Genomic DNA, 19,492 nt, shown 5'->3' on the forward strand with positions numbered 1-19,492 from the left:
TTTTTGTAACTTTGTATCTTTATATTTGGATGCCACACAATAGTACATGGAGTTCCCCTTTACCCGTGTTTATACTCTATTGCTTTACAATTCTTTGCAGGTTTTATTTATTTGTTTTTGGTGGTACTGGAGATTGAATGCAAGGATTGTGTATACTAGGCAAGCACACTACCACTGAGCTCCATCTCCTGTCCCGTGCTTTACAGCTCTGTGTGTATGCATTGTGTGTGTGTGTGTGTGTGTGTGTGTGTGTGTGTGTGTGTGTGTGTGTCTAATTTTTTACACCAGACATATTCTGTGAGGCAGCAAAATATCATGGAAAAAGCAGAGGACTTTTGATTTTACCTTTGCTGGTGAAATTTTCTGTTAGGGGGAGGAGAAAAGCTCTAAGATTTTATCCTAAGGTAAAGCTCTTAAGATTTTCCCAGGGTAGAGTACCCCTTGCAAGGACAGAACTAGAGCCTGGGCTTCCTGCCCCTGTGTCCTATGTCATGAGTGTTGTGAGTGTGCGCAGAGAGCCTGGTCAGGCACATGCTGTAACAGCAGTTTCTCAGCAGGGTGACTGTGGGCTTTGCTGACTTCTGTGAGCAGTGTCATGTTCTCGCCTAATGGGCTTTCTGATCAACAAATCTGTGGCCAGCTATAGAAATACATCTATAGAAAAACAGGTCCTTGTAGCACAAGAAAGAAACTGCCACAGAGTAGGTCTTCTAGAGCCCACTCAGTAATTATCCTGAGTTAGAAGAAAAGAAGAAAACCTTCGTTTATGGGATTTCCATTTTAGGATGAAACTTGAGTAGACACTTTAAAACAATAAAATTTCCAAATTCTGTGAGGAGGAAAATAGAAATCCTTTTTGGGTCTTTCTTTTGGAACAGTGACAATTCAGCAAAAGTATAGTGCTATGTAAAAGGCTTGTAAAAGATCTTTACATTGATTTTTATTGATATTAATTTCCACTCAACCTGCCTACATTTATTTATCGATTTTGTGGTGCTAGAGATTGAACCTCCATTGCACATGGTAAGAAATCTGCCCCTGAGGTATAGCCTCAGCCCCTCAAATTTTCCTTAAAGTGGGCTTCTTGTCTGATTAAAAATCTTTGTCTTGGTTGGAGCACGTGCGCATGAGGCACTGGGTTCAATCCTCAGCATCTCCCCACCCGCCAAAAAGCCTTTGTATATTGCTTTTCCTTTCGGTATATTTTGGAGTGAGTTGGGGCCTGGATCTGTGTCTCAGAACACTTCTTGGTCACTGTGCTTGTTTAGGACTGAGCTGAGGGAGACGCCTCCGATGTGTGGCCCAGTTAGGGACAGACGTGTCAATAATATTATCATTGTATCAGTGTGAGTGAGCAGTAAACCCTGGTCTGTCGAGGAGACCACAGTTTTCCCTTCTGAATTTACAACAGTTTGCATTTCCTAGAGGAGACTCCATCTGGAGATAGAGGTTACATTTTTAAAAAATTGTTATGTTTCTGTTTGTTTGTCTTATGTTTTAATTTCCTACTTCTTCAGAGACTAGGCATTGAAAAGACTGACCCCACCACACTGGCAGATGAAGAGATCAACAGATTTTCAAGACTGGATATTGATCCAGAAACCATAACATGGCAAAGAGGTACCAGATCCGCATGCACATCCCGTGTGTCTTAGTGATAAGGCACAGCCCAGACCCTCCGGGCGAGTTATTCAAAAGCTTATGGGTCAGTATTTTCACGGTTAAGGCATGTCCAAGACGGTGACATTGTTTTTCCTGCTGCTTCTATCTGTGTCTTCCTATTGGCTGTCATCAGTTTCTCTTTGTTGGAAGGGTTGAACATTTTGCTGTCTATTCAGTGTTGATTGAAAAGAGGGTGGTTTCAAGGAAGTTCATGCATTAACCAAAACTAACGTTTTTCAAGTTTCATTTTATGCAAAAAGTTTTGGTATCATGAAGTAGAGAAATTATGTTTAATCGCTTCTTGAATCATGTGTGCCCTTTATTCTCAGAACTTTTGTGTGGCATCCAGTAAGTTGGTTTTGCATCAGCTTGCTTAACCATTTTATACCTCATTTTAGTGAAGTCTCATAACGAATTAGGTGGCCTTCGAAGTTTCAGTACACACCAGTTTACTGCGTTGCCTGGCTTCTCTGTCATATGTTGCTTTTCTTTATGTGCATTTAGCATGGCTTAGAGTTTTATTTTTTACCAACAGTGAATCCATTTTATATAATTGCTGAGAAGAAATTGTCATCATCATGCAGAATGCAGCTAAAGGCCAGTACACTGGCTGTTTTTGTTATTTTTATTGGCATGGCATCTGTTAATATCTAAAACCAGACTGATATTTCACCCTTTGCCTCAATAGCTTTAAACAAATGGTATAATATTTTTTAAGGAATAAGCTAAAAAATCTACCTTGAAAATTTAGTATCTCATTTACTTTTCCTTCAATTTGTATCTAATTCATGGTTTTCCAGGAAAGTAGAGACAGGACCCCCCCCACACACACCCCTCTTCCAAAAAAGGATCACATCTATTAACTGGCTATGTTATACAGAAAAAAAAAAAAAATTCATAGGGAACTATATACTATATTCTTTGAAAACTAAGGATTGGCTCCACTGCTACACTGTATCTTTCACTTCAGAGAGAGTATGTGTGTGTGTCTGGCTGGCTGGCTGGCTCCCAATGCTATAGAGTACTCTGTTTTTGGTGTTTAAATTATTATCACATTGAGGGGTGGGTCTGGGGATCGAAGCAGACTCATGTGTGAGGCATGTGCTCCACACTGTAGAGTGCTTACGTGGCGTGTGAGGCCCTGAGTTTGATACCCAGCACTCCCGGGGAAATGCTTCTCCTCTCTGACCCCTTTAGGTTATTGTCCATCTTTGTTTGTTCATTTGTTTGTTTGTTCCTTTTGTGTTCTGTTGTTGTTTGGCATTTCATACTTAAATGGGTACTCCTGTTTCCGCTCTATCCTCATACTACTCTCTGTATTTCATTTCTGACACCAGATATCCAGGTTTTTTTCTCCCAGATCAGTTCAGTTCAGTTCTGCAGCAGGTACTGCCTGGGTGTTCCGTGAGTAAACATAAGTCTCACACTATTTGGAGCAGACCCTTAACTATGACAAGACTGCCCTGCTCCAGATGTCAGTCCCAAGTCCAGGTTGTCACCTCTCCTTCCGACCAGCTGGCTATGGATTGGCCTCTTTGGTCGTTTGGTAAACCTAACCCAGTACTCCGCGGGGGGATGTTTATTGGTTTATGATGAAAGCTGCAGCTCAGGATTAGCTAGATGGAAGGCGCCCATAGGGTATGTCACCCTCCCCGTGTAAGACTTAAAGTCTCACTTTTACTTCTGGAGCGTGAACAGCCAAGAGACCTCCAGGATGCTGAGCCTAAAAGCTCAGCGAGGCTCCAGGAGCTTGTCGGACAGCGAGAGTGACCCAGGAAGGAACACATCAGGCTGGTTGGCAAATAGACCTTTATCAGTTTGGCCAGACGGCACTCCCAGAGCCAAGTAGCTCAGAGAGGCAACTAGCTCAGAGTCAGAGGCCATTTTATATAGGGCTAAGGGGGGAGTTTACACTAGAAACTTACAGGAAGGGGACAAAGGCAAGTGGTCATCATACTCATGATCAGCAGATCGATTACCCATTGTTTTATTTACAACTTAGATTGTGGTGTCTAGAATATTCAATTATGGGCAAGTAAGGAGTGGAGTGATTTTTTTGGGGGTCTCTATGTTCATTACAGTTTTATTCTAGTTCCTCAGCTATTCCCAAGCAGTTACCTAATAATTTACAATTAATCATTAGTTATCCTGTAAGGGGTGGGGAAACAACAGTCTCTGGGTCATTTGCTGGTCAACATGGAGTCGTTCTAGTTCAGTTAGGCTCTTACACCAGTGGCTCAATGTTTTCACCAGCTTGGAAGCTCATCAGATCTTTTTATTCAAGGGTTTTCCTGCATCTTAGTCTCCCTCCCCCAGTCTTCTTCCTGGGGTTGCTACATGGGGCTGAAACTTCTAGCCCTCTAATCATTTGGTCTTTCTGTAGATCAGGCTCCTCTAGGGCTGTCAAGGAATTTATGTCACCTCATTAGCATGACTTCAAGTGTGCTCAAAAGGGGTTTATTATGAGGAACATGACACTCCTATTGCCCTTAAAATTCCAGGTATTCTAGGGTCCTTGTGCCAGGGAGCCAGGACAGAGATTCAGTATTTCTCCTATTATACCACACATACAAAAACCAATATTGTAGGATAGACTGAAATATTAACAGGACTTAGTACTGGTAGGTGGGATTAGGACTGGTTAGTTGGTTGATCTATGCCATGTTTTCAGGGTTATATAATTAGATAGCTCTTTTGTCATCAGAATAGAATGTTGTAAAGGAAAGGCCTGGCATGTTTTGAAAGGCATCTGCACTTGTTCTAAGTTGATGGCTGTGTGTTTCCCTGGGAGGTGTGAGGTCCTTGAGGTCCCACCCCCCAGAACAACACAAAGTTCAGCCTTTTGAAAAGTAGATTGTTCTTTTTGTTTTTGTAACACTGACTATGCTTTAAGATAGATTATAGATTTCTAATTAATTGTTTGAATTCTCTAGAAGGAATAATCTCAGCCACTCCATGTTTTTTTGTTTTAAAAATAATTCATACACATGGTATGTGAATGTGATTTTTTTAATCCCTATTTTAACTTTGCCATCAACTAATATTTGAAATCAAATTATTACTAAGCATTAAATTAGATTTATTGCTCTAAAACTTTGTTGCTTCCTTTAGCTTTAGGGTCTTTTTGTACTAAAAATTATTCTGTATCCTCCCTTCTGTTTTAGTGTTGGACACCAACGATAGATTCCTGAGGAAGATCACAATTGGGCAGTCTCCAACGGAGAAGGGTCACACTCGGACGGTAACTATCTTCTTCCTCAAGTAAATCAGTCTGTGAACTAGAGCTGGCTGCCTCTCTCCTCCTCCACCCTCTCGTACGATTGCTACTGCCAGGTGTTGTTCTGCCTTCTCCCTTTTAAAATGGAAGTGAGTAGGTGTGGTATTGAGCACTCCTGACAGCTTTTGCAATAAATCCCATGTGTCACCTGTGTGTTTTTCCCCTCCGGCATTTTTTCCTGGAGGTGGAGAGCCCCAAGTGAACATCCTTGCATATAAATGGATGAAAATCACTTTGCTTTTGTAATCATTTGGCAGTATATCTCTTCAGTGAAGAGCTTCTGTGTTGTCCCTTGTATATTAGGAAAACCATAACCTCAATTCCAAGCAGCCTATGTGAGGATAAAATATTTATTAGCTTACTGTCATACTAGAAGATTAACTTTTTTTTTTTTTTTTTTTTTTTGGTACCAGGGATTGAACTTGGGACCTTGCACTTGTGAGGCAGGTAGTAGAACCACTGAGCTAAATCCCTGGCCCTGCTTTTTAAAATTGACCACTTGCAGTCCTGCAGTAATTAATTACCAAGTTTTTTTCTTTGGGAGGATTATTTTTATGAAGTTCCTTGTGTAGTATTCTACTGTTGCCATTCTTTTAAAGTATTCGTTTAAGCCTTTGATGCCAAAAAGGATGATTTGCAATTCACACTTCCATTTTAACACAGTTTTGTTCTTTGTTCTCCCTGCCTCCAGGCTCAGTTCGATATCTCTGTGGCCAGTGAAATCATGGCTGTCCTGGCTCTCACCACTTCTCTAGAAGACATGAGAGACAGACTAGGAAAAATGGTGGTGGCCTCCAGCAAAAAAGGGGAGCCCATTAGCGCTGAAGATCTGGTGAGTACCCCACTCGTACACTAGGCAGGGTGACACATTGGTGCCCACTGCCCTGTGGTCTCTCGGTTATTACTGATAACAAAAATTGTGCTCTACTTAAGATGTTGCAATACACTCATCAATTCAATCCAGTTTTGCTAATTACAAAATGACTATGAAATCTGTAAAAAGTACTTAATAGTGATTATAACGTGGTATGCTCCAGGTGATTTGAGGAGTCTTCATCCTGCAAGTCTCTCCATGAGCTAATGTGTGCCTTGAGTTTGCAGTGAATGCGTGAAGGCCAAGTGAGCCTTTTCAGTAGCCGCGTTTGGAGTTAGCCTGGGTCCCTGGCCATGACACTCAGCTTCTTGCCTGGCGGCCTCTGGTCAGTGGACTTGTTGGCATCATATCCACGCTGACACCTGCCGCTGGGGAACACATGAGCCAGTTTGGCTGATGGTCCTACTGGGCTGGCTCTCTACGGGGTTATGCCTGAGCTCTCTATGGTAGAGTGAGGCTTAAAAAGAGGATTTTTATAGATCATTTTTTTTTAAACCCTGTTTGTGTTGACACATACTAAAATAGTTGGCCTGTGATAGTGGTATGGCAGATGAATTTAGAAAAAGAAGAAAAGATCAACTTTCTGTTTCACAGTTAATGCGCATTTTAAAATTTAACACCTAGCCCTTAAATTTAAAAATTTATTAATACTGAATATAAATGGGAACCATTGCTTTATCTGTCTTTTCATCAGTTTGTTCTGCTATGATTAGATGACTTAAAAGAGGGGTCTGTTATTTAAGAGTTATTGAATTACAGGCTAATGTTTTAGTTCCAGCTTTGGGAAAAATATATTGAATTTGGTTTGTACACATTTCTGGCCAGATACCAAAGTTACAAGTAACAGCTTAGTCCAAGAACTAGCATTTCTAGTGCCCTAAACTAGTCTGTGTGGATTCCCCGCATCACTCCCTGGCAGAGCTCAATTGAGATGATTGTTTCAAGGACTACATGTTTTTTCAGAAATTGTATGTATTATTTTCATTCTTCTTTTTCCAGCTTAAAATAACTGGCAGCTTCCACATACATATGGGGGGCGGGATGAGCGGTCTAGTTCTGATGAAAGTGCCATTTGGTCCAAGGTGACTAGACTGGCGAGACCCAGGGTGTGGAGTGTCGGTGTTCGTGCTAGGAGCTGAGCCTCGTGTTTGTGTTGTAGGGGGTGAGCGGTGCGCTGACTGTGCTGATGAAGGATGCGATCAAGCCCAACCTCATGCAGACGCTGGAGGTGAGTAGAGTAACCCTGCCTTCCCAAGTTGGTTTGCAGCACTCCGAGCACAGTGGCTACGAAGGACACTCTCCTTGTGTACTCGGAGACCTCTCTTCTCAGCTTTTCTCACAGTTGTGACTGGAACAGTACCGAAATATTAAAAAGGGGGCTTTGTCTTTTCCCTCTGGAAAGTTTGCTCTCGGATTGCAGCTAAATCCCACGTGCCGTGCTGTGTGATTCCATTTTGAAGCCGGCTGACAGCTTCGCTCACGCTGTCCTCACTTCCGCAGGGGACTCCAGTGTTTGTTCATGCTGGACCGTTCGCCAACATTGCTCATGGGAATTCCTCCATCATCGCCGACCGGATCGCACTCAAGCTTGTGGGTCCCGAGGGCTTTGTGGGTGAGTGTTGCTGCGTTGCTCAGCTGTTGTCTGTGGAGAGACTGCATTTTTCTTTTAAGCTCAGGGCAGTTGGGATGGCATTTTTACAGTTACTCTTTCTTTTCCTTATAGTGACTGAAGCAGGATTCGGAGCAGACATTGGAATGGAAAAGTTTTTTAACATCAAATGCCGGTATTCTGGCCTCCGCCCTCACGTGGTGGTGCTTGTCGCCACTGTCCGGGCTCTTAAAATGCACGGAGGTGGCCCCACGGTGAGGAGCAGGGGGTGGAGGGGTCTGCTGACCAGGAATGTCCTGGAGGCTCGCAGGAAGTCGGATGACTTATGCCTGTGTCTGCGTTAAATTGCTCTTATCCTCATGATGGAGTGCCAAACGCAAAGATGGTCAGGCGGCTGCTTATCACCCACAGGCATGTCATTTCAGGAGGGGCAAAGTCGGCGAGGAACACACCTAACAGTATCTCAGCTCCTTCGAGGACATGTCCTTGCGACACTCCATTATGTCAGCGTGACTCCCACCTTCCTTCTGAGTAGTGACTCTGGCAGCCAGCTCACCGTGTAGTTGCGGCAGAAGTGGGCTGCTGGAGTGGCCTGTGCTGGACAGGGCCCCTGACAAACGGCAGCAGGAGCATGTGGGTCCACTGGGGTGATGGAGAGGAGAAACAGAGGTCAGGCTGGCTTATCCTCAGCTACAGCCTGGGCTCTGTGTCTTCCCGAATTCCTACCACCTAGAAATTACACTTATTCTAGCATTTAACATCTCTTCTTCAGCACTGACATTTAAAGACATGGTGCTAAGTTTTCAGAAGTCACTGAAATTAAATCCCTGTCTTTCCTCACCTACAGAATAAAAACTGTTTTTTAATGGTAGTGACCAGCCTTTGTTCTAGTACAGTAGTTCTTGAGTGTTTTGGCTTCAAAACCTCTATACTTGTGAAAACTATTGAAGGCTTTTGTGTATGTGAGTTATTGTTACTGATACTCAGTATATTAGAAAGAACTGATTTATATGTTAGCAAAGGAACTTTTTAAAATGAAATTACTGTAGTTTTCACAACAAAATTGAGGCACTATCCAGTTTTCAGACCACTTCTATATCTGGTTACCGGGAGACAGCTACAGTCTCACCTTCTGCATCAGAGCCACTGTGATGTAACCTTTGGAAAATGCATTGTGCACTCAGAGAATAGTGAGAAGGCCAGGGGACCGCAGCCTTATAGGGAAAGTTTGACCCTCATGGGCCCCCAGACCACACTGTGACAGTGCCACCCTGATACGCCCCTGCGTGCCTCTCTGAGCTCTTGGTCTTAGTTGCCTTGACATCCCAAGCCCCTGCTGACCCAGGACTTCCTTTTCCCTAGCAGTGTGGGGAGGCTTGCTTTTCCTTCACTTCATAGCCAGCGTTCCTCTCTCACGCACCTGCAGCAGCTCACCCTTAGGCCTTTGCATCTTTCTTCCTTCCCTCAACCTTGTGGTCTAAATAGCCTCAATGCTGGGCACTGAGCGGGGCCAGCACCAGGAGGGGTCTTTGCACACACAGCCCTGTCGAGGAGCCAGACCTGCTCACATTACCCAGCAGGCGGGTAGCTTCCTGCCTTGCCTCCACATGGACTTTCTGGGTTTTCAGCACTGATCTTACTCCACCATCTGTTGCCCACAGTGGTCCACAGCGTCAGCATTTTGACTTTCTGCTCCTCCCAGTCTGAACATCAGGGCTGAGTCTCTGCCCAGATCAGGATGCAGGGCCCCGGTACCTGCACGGGGTACACTCACTGCTCAAGTGTTTAGACACTTCGAAGTGTACTCCGCCATAGAGAGAGAAAGCCCGTGTGCTTTTTTCCCCTCTGGCTGCCATTGTTCCCGAACCAAGGCTTGGGCTGGGTCCATGGAACAGTGCTTGAAACTGAGGCAGAGGCCACCACAGGCTGTATCGACACACAATCCAGATGTAACTGCTGGGCTGAGAGCTGCCTTTCCCATCATACCTTCACTTCCTCCCCACTGTTGTGCTTTTCACTGGCTGGGACAACTGCCCTGCCTTGAACACATTCCTTTCTTCCTCTGCTCTCACAGATCTGTCTCTCCTCACCTTATTTCAGGTTGCAAAGTTCCCCTACTCTGATCAGAGCAGTCCTTGTGTTGTGCTGTATGATTGGCTGCTTGTCCTAAGTCCTTAGGGCAGGAAACAACCTCACCTTGCTATGTATCCCACCAGGCATGCAGCCTTCTGCCTGTAACAGCGACAAGCACCATTTGAAGCTAGAATCTCATGGTAGGAAATGGACCTCACTTTGTTGCCTTTCCTTCCAGGTTACTGCTGGACTGCCTCTTCCCAGAGCTTACATAGAAGAGGTAACTTGGACTGTTTCTAATTACTTATCTCAGAAAGTGCCACGTCCTGAATCGGCATTTTTTAGCCTGGCCCGTAGAGAGATGCACTGAGGTATTTGTTACGCAGGGTTGTTCCCAGAGTACGGGTTGTAAAAGCCTACAGTATCCTGCGGACCCGCACAAGGTGTCAGTCAACCACCACCATGGACAAGTGACTGGTTCTCAGTAGGGCACTTTCACGCCCAGGGGACATTTGGCCTCTTCTAGAGACATTTTTGATTGTTACAGCTAGGAATTTCATGGGGGAGAATTCAGGAGGGCTGTTAGACATCCTGTGATGCATAGGACAGCCCTCCCCAGCTCAAAGTGTCAGTGGTGCTGAGATTGAGAGATCCCACCCAAGGCTAACACAAGTTTCATTGTCTTCCCTGTGTTGGTTAAATGTACCTGTGTTGGTGAATGAGTCCCAAATGCTATTCAAAGCAGAAGCAAGGGACCTTTTAAAAATAACCTTTTCTTTTGCAGATTTGTATTAAGAGCCAAGATGTAGTCAGTATCTTGATTGTTTCTCTAGAAGCATCTTCCATAGAGCCAGGGATTTAGCTCAGTGGTGCCACTTCCTGCCTCGCAAGTGCAAGGTCCCGAGTTCGATCCCTAGTACCAAAAAAAATTTTTTTTCCATAAACTGATGTGATTTAGAGCTTCAAGCAGAAGCCCAAGAACAATTCTAAGATCAAACCTTTTCATATTGATACTATTTGCCATCAAAGAAACATCTCCAGGGGCCGGGTATGTAGGTAGCTCAGTGGAGCTGCACCTGCCTGGCAAGCACAAGGCCCTGAGTTTGATCCCTGATACTGAGGAAAAAAAGAAAGAAGCAGGGAGGGAAGGAGAGAGGGAAAAAAAGAAGGAAGAAAGAAAGAGGGAAGGAAGAGAGAAGAAAAGAAAAGAAAGATCTGGAAGGATGGAAGGATCTCCAGGACCAGTTGGGGTGGTTACACAGTAGACAGGCACTTGGGTAAGAAGCAGGGTCAGCACCTGTCACTGTAGTGCAGTTTTTCTGCCCTTTTGGAGGCTTGTACATTATCAAGCTATACAGTGCAGGCTCCAGTGGAGTGTTTCAGAATTGGTTAGGAAAAAACTGTTGATTCCTTGAGTCTGCCTGTCTTCTGAGTTACGGTTTGCCTTTTATGGTCATCCGTCTGATTCATGCGTAGGAGGGGAATTCACAGTTCTGGCCCTCCTGCCACCCCACAGCCTTTCCTGGATCTAATTACAGTGACTGCCCCGAACCGGCCCAGCTGGTGTCTTCAGTTAAGAAATTCTACTTATTTAAATGATTCTTAGTCTTACATGTTAATTGGTTTTCATGTTACTAGGGGCATAGAATTAGTGCCCTTTAGAATATCAGATAAATCGTAATTTCCATTTACGGTTATTAAAGGAAAAAAGCATAATTACATTTATAATGAACCTTGTTTTCTACTTATAACCTACTTTTCCTTTGTGAGGGACTGTTTTGGGACCCATAGACCAACACTAATATTGCTAGGTTTTGCGTGTGTGTGTGTATGTGTGTGTGTGTGTGTGTGTGTGTGTGTATACCACGGGTTGAACTCGGGACCTTGTGCCTGAGAGGCAGGTGGCAGCATCACTGAGCTAACTCCCTGGCCCATTTGTATATATTTTTATAGGAGATGATTATATTTTTATTTTTTAAATACTCAATATTTTAAAGGGTATTTTTTTGGCAGTTCTAGATCTCAGACATTTTTTTTCTGGTACCAGGAATCAAATTCAGAACCTCATACTTGCCAGGCAGGTGCAGTACCACTGAGCTAAATCCCTGCCCCCACCTTAATATATTTTTAAGCTTATAATAACAAACTTTTTGTAAGAAAAAAAGAATAATTAAGCATTATAGAAATATGTGATTGAAGTTCCTTTAACAATTTGGCATATATCTCTCAACATTTAATTTAGCCAGGTACTAGGGATTGAACCCAGGGCCTTTGCACTAAACTACATCCCCAGTCTTTTTCATTTGTATTTTGAGATAAGGTCTCACTGAGTTGCTAAGTTATCCAGGCTGGGCTGGACCTTTCAGGCCTCCTACCTCAGCCCCTCAGAGTGCTGGGATTACAGGTGTGTGCCACCGTGCCTGACTAAAATAATTCTTGCATTATGCACATGTTGTTTATCCAAAACTAGAGTTAATTACACTGTCTATAGTTTCACAGCTTTAGTATGTTTTAGACAGACCCATGCTAACACAGGTTGTCACTTTGCATGACACCTGCAAATACTGAGTGTAGGTCTTACTTCCTTGGTCCAGTCCCCTGTTCAAGGTTAAGATCTGCAGTTTTCCAATGCTGGAAGCAGTGATGCAATAAACATACATAATTTGTTTCCTTAATGACTTCCCCTTCGAAAAGTTTGGTTCTTTTTTCTTTGGGTTTTGAGGTGCTGGAGATTGATTCCAGAGCCTTCTCACGCTGGCAAGTGTTCCAACACTGAGTTACACTTTCAGCCCACTATTTAAATGTATTTATTTATTTTTGAGACAAGGCTTGCTGTTGCCCAGGGTGGTCTCAAGCCCCCGGACTCCAGTGAGTGTGCCTCAGCCTCCTGCCAATGGGGACTGTAGATGTGTGTCACCAGCCGGTATTTAGTTATAATTATAAAGACAGCACTTGTCCTATTGAGAGCCCTGGAGAAGAAGGCTCGCGTTGAAGCCTCTGAAGTCTGCAAAGCATCGCTCATTTCTTACCTCTTCTGACAGTATTTACGGCTCCTGGGTAACAAATGCCTCTTTGGTGTCAGGCCCTGCACTCAGCTGCTTTTTGTTAAAAGGGCTTGTGTTGTACTGAAGAGTCTGTATTGTACCACATGAGTATATAACGTCTGTAAGCACACGGTACAGTGTAATTTAGGCAAGGCCACTAATCTCAAACAGCTGAGAAGTTATTAAGAAACAGTAGTGCTGCAGCATCCCCAGCTCTTCTGTGTTCTGGGTGACTGGCGTGTGGGCTGGAGTTAGCGCCACCGTCCTCTGCAGTGTTGCTCACCTGTGTGGGACGGTCAGCACGGGACCTGTTCTCTTTTGTGTTGAGTGCCTCTTCATCCCAACAGTGAGTATCTTCTGGCTCCAAAAGGCAGTTTCCCTTTGAAGAAAAGCTGTTTTTAAGTCTGCTCTCTCTGACTCCATAGGTCTCTCACTGTTGTTTTACAGAACCTGGAGCTGGTTGAAAAGGGCTTCAGTAATTTGAGGAAACAAATTGAAAATGCCCGAATGTTTGGTGTCCCCGTGGTAGTGGCTGTGAATGCATTCAAGTAAGTGCAGAATTTAAGAGGGGTGGGGGTGAGTGGGAAGCACTTGGAAATCTCCCTGGAGCTGCTTGCACAGCGCTGGGGTGGCTTCCCTTGTCCCTCGGGCTGCCGCTGTTTGATGTAGCCTTCAGGGTGGCCCCCGACATGTGTCACAGCCACCTCACCCCCACGCATCCAAAAACACAGAAGCTGGGGATTCAAGTTCTGTTTTGGTCTCATGAGGCCTTTTGTGCTGACAGAAGATCACAGGCTGTAGTGTCCGTTATTTGACTGGGTCTGATTGGATGCTGTCTTGACAGAGTTGAGCTCTTTGAGCCAGAAGTATTCCTGGGAGAACTTATGTGGGCTCTTTGGCATCGTAGTACTGGTTTGGGTTTTGTTACAGTGGCCTCACCACAATAGATGAGAAGCAAAACTTTAAAAAGTTCACATTTATTAATTCCCAATGGTGTGCTGGGAAGGCTCCAAGTTTTATTCATTATCTAAACATGACATCCCAGTGAAGTAAGTGCTGTGATTATTTCCATTTTCCCTGTGTGGAAACTGAAGCACAGAGTGTAACTAACTGGCCACCATCACCATATTGGCTACCGTAGACTGAGATTCAAAGCCAAGCAGTATTAACATTTACCAGTAGGTAACTCAGGGCTTTTAATGGCCTGAAGAAGAAATGCCCTTCCCTCCAGGCTTTAACAGGAAGCTGTGCCTTTCTAGGACAGATACAGAGGCCGAACTGGACCTCATCAGCTGCCTTGCTAGAGACCACGGAGCTTTTGACGCCGTGAAGTGCACTCACTGGGCAGAAGGGGGCAAGGGTGCTCTGGCCCTGGCTCAGGCCGTCCAGAGAGCTGCACAGGCACCCAGCAGCTTCCGGCTCCTTTATGACCTTGAGGTGGGTTACCTGCTGTATACAAAGGGCGGCAAGGTGGGGCGGTGGGGTTTCTGTGCGGTCACTTCTGAGGAGCCCATGTTTAGCAGCTGTAGCCTTGTAGTCCCACATGGCCTTGAGTCCCACATGGGCACTTTACACGACCACAGCCTGACTCGGCTCTGCACAGCTATCTCAGGGTCGTGGGTTACTGCTTACCTCCAGGGTAGGGGACCAGCAGGAATGCCTAGGAAGGCCTGTTCACATTGTAACTCTGAAAAGATCCTAGTACAAGTCCTTTTGCTGGCAGAGGGAGGGTCACGTGTAGAACCAAGTGTGTCATTGAATGTACCCTTTAACCTAAGGCGCTAACCAAGTTGTAGCAAATTGGTGAGTATATCAGGCTCAGAAAAATTTTGTTTATTTCTCAGTAATACGGCAGAGAAGTGTACTCCCAAGCTCACTTCCAGGTACCTAGAACCTACCTCAAGTGCAAAGAATTCCTCAGGTGCAAAATCAGAGCCCCTGAGCAGGCTTCATCTTTTTTCCATCACTGTTTAAAGTAAATTACATCTGTCCCTGCAGAAGCACTGTTTGTTCTTCGACACAATAAAGTTAGTTCAGAAAAAGGATGGTCAGATTGTAGGGTTGTATTTTATTTTCAGTTCTGTGTCTCATGTATTTCATCTGTGATGGGATATTACGTAGTCTGTCTATAAAATCTGAAGACTTTATTAGAAACTTGGACTATATGTTGTATTAATTTTGACTGAATTCTTTAGGCTACTTTTTGCCTTGGTTTTTACAAGATGATCATAGAGTTTGAAAAAAAGCCATAAAAGAATGGAAGGAAGAAACCCTATTACTCTTGGATTTTAAGATCATCTCATACCTCTTTGGTTCTTGCAGATACAAACTAACAGTTAATTAATTAATGTTCTCCCATTGACAGGGACATCTTTGGAGCTTTGATTTTACAGCTGGGTTTGAAAATCTAGTCAATCAGTAATCTTTCAGAAAATGCCAGAAATGTGACTTTGCCCACAAAAATCAAACCACTTCTAGGCACCCCCTTCAGTCCCCAGTCTTCCAAGGCAAGCAGAACGCCTGCAAGAAGGGGGTAGTGAGGATTTTATGACCCATTCTACTTGGAGCTTTGCTCTACTGGGACAAACAGGAAGCTGCCACTTTTCTTCTTGTTCAGCATCTGTTCAGTCATCCCTCTACTGAAGTGCTGCGGAAGTTCTCAATGTGCCCTGGCAGTTAATGAGCTCCAGTTATAAGATGCATACGAAAGCAATCTGTTGCATCTTTATAAAACCAGTTTTGATTATTCACTTCATTTGTATCCATTATACAAAGCTCCCATATAAATGATTACTGTTTAGTTAGAAACAGTTTTTATTTTTAAAGGTAGATTATTGTTCCTTTCAAAAAACAAGAGTTGGGCTGGGCATGGTGGCACACACTTGTGAGGCAGAGGCAAAGGATCACTGTGAATTTAGGGCCAGCTTGGGCTGCAAAGTGAGTTCAAAGCCAGCCTGAACTATATAGGGAGGCCTTATCTGAAAAAATAAACAGACAAACAGTTCAGTATATTCTTTTAGCTTTAATTGCTAGGGAGCAGAAAGCTAGATATATTGACTAATTTTCATATACTATTTATATGTGTGTTTATATATAGCTTACCTCTATATATGTCTGTATAGATAGGTAATAACTTTACCTTTGCAGGACATCTACTTAGCAAGTTTGGGGCATGGTATTAAAATGTTTCTGGGGGTGGTGGTGCATGTCTGTAATCCCAGCTCTTGGGAGACTGAGGCAGGAGGATCACTGTGAGTTTGAGGCCAGCCTGGGCTACATAGTGAGTTCAAGGCCAGCCTAAACACATAGCAAGACCCCGTCTTAAAAAATGAATTAACTTAATTAAATATTTCTAACCCAGTAAACCTCAGGCTGTTTGCCTATGTATATAGAAAACACTCAGTGGCCCTTGTGGGGATGTGGACCTGGAACAGGCCACATCTCTGATCCAAGTTCTCATGCATGTCTGGTCCCGGCTTCCCCTCTCTTGTGCATTAGCTCCCTGTTGAGGATAAGATCAGGATCATTGCACAGAAGATCTATGGCGCAGTCGACATTGAATTGCTCCCTGAAGCTCAGCACAAGGCTGAAGTCTACACGAAGCAGGTAGAACCTTGCTTGCTTTGTTCTTTCCTCCCCTTCTCAAAGTGCAGCATCCCCTGCTTTGCTCTTCTGGTGGCCGCCTGCTCCTCTCTGACATACGGGGTTTGGATTAAGTGGGCCAGTCCTTGATTCTTTGTCTACCCACATGTGATAGATGAATATGCAGAAAAGCCATGAGGAAGTAGGGACTGTTTTACTAAAATGTTCAGAACTCGTTTTATTCATATGTCTGTTAAGCTGGGGGATAGTGAGGTGGTGGTTGGTATTTAACAACTGTTCAGACAAATCAAAGAGCTTCTGTAGTCACATTTTATTGCATTTGTCCTCCCCCCGTTCCTCTCTCCCACCAGGGTTTTGGGAATCTCCCCATATGCATGGCCAAAACGCACCTGTCCCTGTCTCACAACCCAGAGCAAAAAGGTGTACCTACAGGCTTCACCCTGCCCATTCGTGACATCCGTGCCAGCATTGGTGCTGGTTTTCTGTACCCGTTAGTGGGAACGGTAAGTAAGGCCTCAAGAGAGGAGCCTGCTCATCTGTGTGTCTCATCTGAAAGGCACTGTGACACTGCCAAGCAAATGCCAACTTAATCAGAGTTCATGCTGGGGCAAAGTTGGAGTTAGGCCTATTATGATTAATCCTTTTGCTGTAGACCATACTCGTGTCAATTTAAGTGTAATGTTGTGAGCACTTTGGAGTAAAACATTCTGTTCCTCAGGGGTAGCTTGCTCTTGTTTGAATCTAGGATGGGCACCACTGACAGCTGGATTAGTACCAGTGTCCAGTCAGCCTCTGTACCCATGGGGTGTGCATGCAGAGTCAGTCATCTGTGGGTGGAAAATATTTAGAAAAGGAAATAGTGTCTGTACTGAACATGTACAGTTTTCCTTCTCTTTTTCCCTGAGTAATACAATTGTTCCCATAACATGTACACAGCAGTGGATATTGTAAGTAATCTAGAGGTAAAGTTCAGGTAGATGTATATAGGCTATATACAAATATTACATCATCTTAAGAAGCCAGAGCATCTGTAGATTTTGGAATTCACTAGGTTCTAAGCAGCAACCTTAGACATAGCACAGTCCTCCTAGGGGGCCTAGGAGTTAAGGACGGGTTCTAATGTCGAGGTCCAGAGTCCGACTGACAGGCTTAGAGCTTAAACCAGAAACTCCGGAGTTCACTGTTTTTGAGAATAGAATTTTCCCATTAAATGAAAATGAATGATGCATATATGAAAGGTATGTTTGCTTATTTACACTTCAAGGTGAGTGAGTTACCCAGTGCTTTCTTATAGATTTTATACATGTTAAGGGAGGAAGATTACTTATAGAGGGTTGCTTAGGATGCAATCACTGTTTGGATTAACATTGTCCTAAGGTTAATGTGGCCCTTGTGCCCAGTTTTCCCCTTAGATCTGCCCACTATGCTGTATCTATAGATTTCATTTATATTTAATACACAATTGAAACATTCAACTAAAGCACAATGAAAAAGGGCCGGGTATGTAGCTCAGTGCAAAGGCTCTGGATTCAATCACCAGTACTGCAAGAAAAAAAAAGTGGTAAGGTGGCATTGTGCAGTTGAAAGTACATGACATAAAACCCCAGTTTAGTTTTTTCCTCTGCTGTCTTTGGCCTTACACGGTACGAATGGCCTGAGCCCTGCTGCTGCAGCTTGCAGTGTGGACAACATCACCATGGGACAGCAGTACCCTCTGGGCCACTCCCAAGGGCAGGCAACTCAGCCTCATTGTGATGTTCGTTAGTCTGGAATTTGTAGAAATTCCCTTTAGGTAGGAATGTTAAACCATCTGTCTGCCACCTTGACTACTGAAAAAAACAAGTTCTCTCAGGAGAAATTGTCAGCAGCTACCAGGTGAAAGGGCACACTTTTCATATGTGCACGCTGAGGGTAAGCGTAGAGGTGGATGCAAAGCCGGAAGTGGTCAGCTGGCTCGTGCTGGCCTGTGTTCACAGACACGGCCTACCCAGTGCGAGACTCACTGAGAAGAGTACCCATCAGAGACTTTCCACTTCACCTTGGACCAAGACTCCACACAGAATCCAGTGACTCTGTCATTCTTAATCCTTCTGACACCTCCTAGTTGTTGGGGCCTCAGCAGGGCCAGGAGATTTGATTGCTGATGTATTAATTCAAAGCATGTTTTTTCAGAGTTTTATACAGTATCTAGGGGTGTGCGTGCGTGCGTGTGTACACATATCTTTTTTTTTCTTTCCTGATTATAAATAACCAGTGTTTGGGATTGGAGGGAATCCTTTTGGGGAAAGAGTAAAAATACTGAAAAATCCTACTCGTTGCTGTTTTGGGAAGCATCTTTAGTTTTCTGCCAGCATGCACATGGCCTGTCTGCATCACCAGGCAAATGTCCTTTGCCTTAGAACCCACGTGCTAGGTCTGACCACCTGATCGGTTCTCTCCTCTCCCGCTTGTCCCCACACCCAGTACTTCCTTATCTCTTACAGAATACAGGAATAGGAACCAGTTGTCACATCCTATAGCATATTTTTGAGAGTATTTATGAGGCAGGCAGCAGAACCACTGAGCTAAATCCCTGGCCCCAAGAGTATTTATGGTTTTATGTCAGAAACTAGGTTTTCTGGTGTACCAATGTTTCATGTTACCCAAGATGTCATCTTTTTTTAATGACATTTTTATAGTTAAGTTTTAGAAGTTCACCCTAAGCTGGTTACCATTCTAGGTCTGATTTGGAATCTGTGTATTCATTACACAGGGCATTGTTACCGATTAAAAATAGACAGGGCTGGGAATTAGCTCAGTGGCTCTGCCACCTGCCTCGCAAGCGCAAGGTCCCACGTTCAATCCCTGCTACCAAAACAAAAATACAAGTTTTCGTTTAGTTTTAGAGACCCTGTTGGACCAGGATGAATAGTGATTGTGAAACTATCTAGATGATACCTAGAAATGTCTCAGCCCAAGCTTAAGGATGTGAATTTGCAATGTCACATTGCCGAAGCAAAAATCACATGGGCACCTCCACCTCCCTAGCACCTGTCACTTCCTGTGACATTCAGTGACATAGAAGGCAAGAGTGATGCCTGGCGTTTGTGGGACCTGAAGGTTTTCCTTTGAGTTCATAACGGGATCAGTGACTGGATTTTTAATACATAACAAGAAGTGCTCCCACTTTATTGACAACTATAAAATGATGTTCTCTTTGATTAAAAAAAATCACTCTAGTGGGCCGGGGGTTTAGCTCAGCGGTTCGGTGGCCTGCCTTCCAAGCACAAGGACCCAAGTTCAATCCCCGGTACCAAAAAAAAAAAAAAAAAAAAAAAAAAAAACCAAAATTCTTTTTTTTTTTTTTTTTT

At 44.0% G+C, this 19,492-nt stretch overlaps 1 protein-coding gene across 2 annotated transcripts in view; it reads left to right on the forward strand.

The window, feature by feature from the left end:
• The window catches only part of Mthfd1 (methylenetetrahydrofolate dehydrogenase, cyclohydrolase and formyltetrahydrofolate synthetase 1), a 59,245-nt gene that overhangs the window by 37,548 nt on the left and 2,205 nt on the right, over positions 1 to 19,492 (forward strand). For both annotated transcript variants that reach the window (XM_010603005.3, XM_010603006.3), the window contains exons 16-26: positions 1,518 to 1,620; positions 4,827 to 4,903; positions 5,631 to 5,771; positions 6,973 to 7,041; positions 7,314 to 7,425; positions 7,537 to 7,676; positions 9,734 to 9,775; positions 12,987 to 13,087; positions 13,799 to 13,976; positions 16,038 to 16,145; positions 16,493 to 16,645. In XM_010603005.3, the coding sequence (XP_010601307.1) occupies positions 1,518 to 1,620; positions 4,827 to 4,903; positions 5,631 to 5,771; positions 6,973 to 7,041; positions 7,314 to 7,425; positions 7,537 to 7,676; positions 9,734 to 9,775; positions 12,987 to 13,087; positions 13,799 to 13,976; positions 16,038 to 16,145; positions 16,493 to 16,645 (1,224 nt within the window). The remainder of the gene's footprint in view (positions 1 to 1,517; positions 1,621 to 4,826; positions 4,904 to 5,630; positions 5,772 to 6,972; positions 7,042 to 7,313; positions 7,426 to 7,536; positions 7,677 to 9,733; positions 9,776 to 12,986; positions 13,088 to 13,798; positions 13,977 to 16,037; positions 16,146 to 16,492; positions 16,646 to 19,492) is intronic.

The sequence above is a fragment of the Fukomys damarensis genome, unplaced genomic scaffold (genome assembly GCF_012274545.1).
Source record: "Fukomys damarensis isolate Sample0158 unplaced genomic scaffold, DMR_v1.0_HiC HiC_scaffold_21, whole genome shotgun sequence".
In the NCBI taxonomy this organism is placed as follows: domain Eukaryota; kingdom Metazoa; phylum Chordata; class Mammalia; order Rodentia; family Bathyergidae; genus Fukomys; species Fukomys damarensis.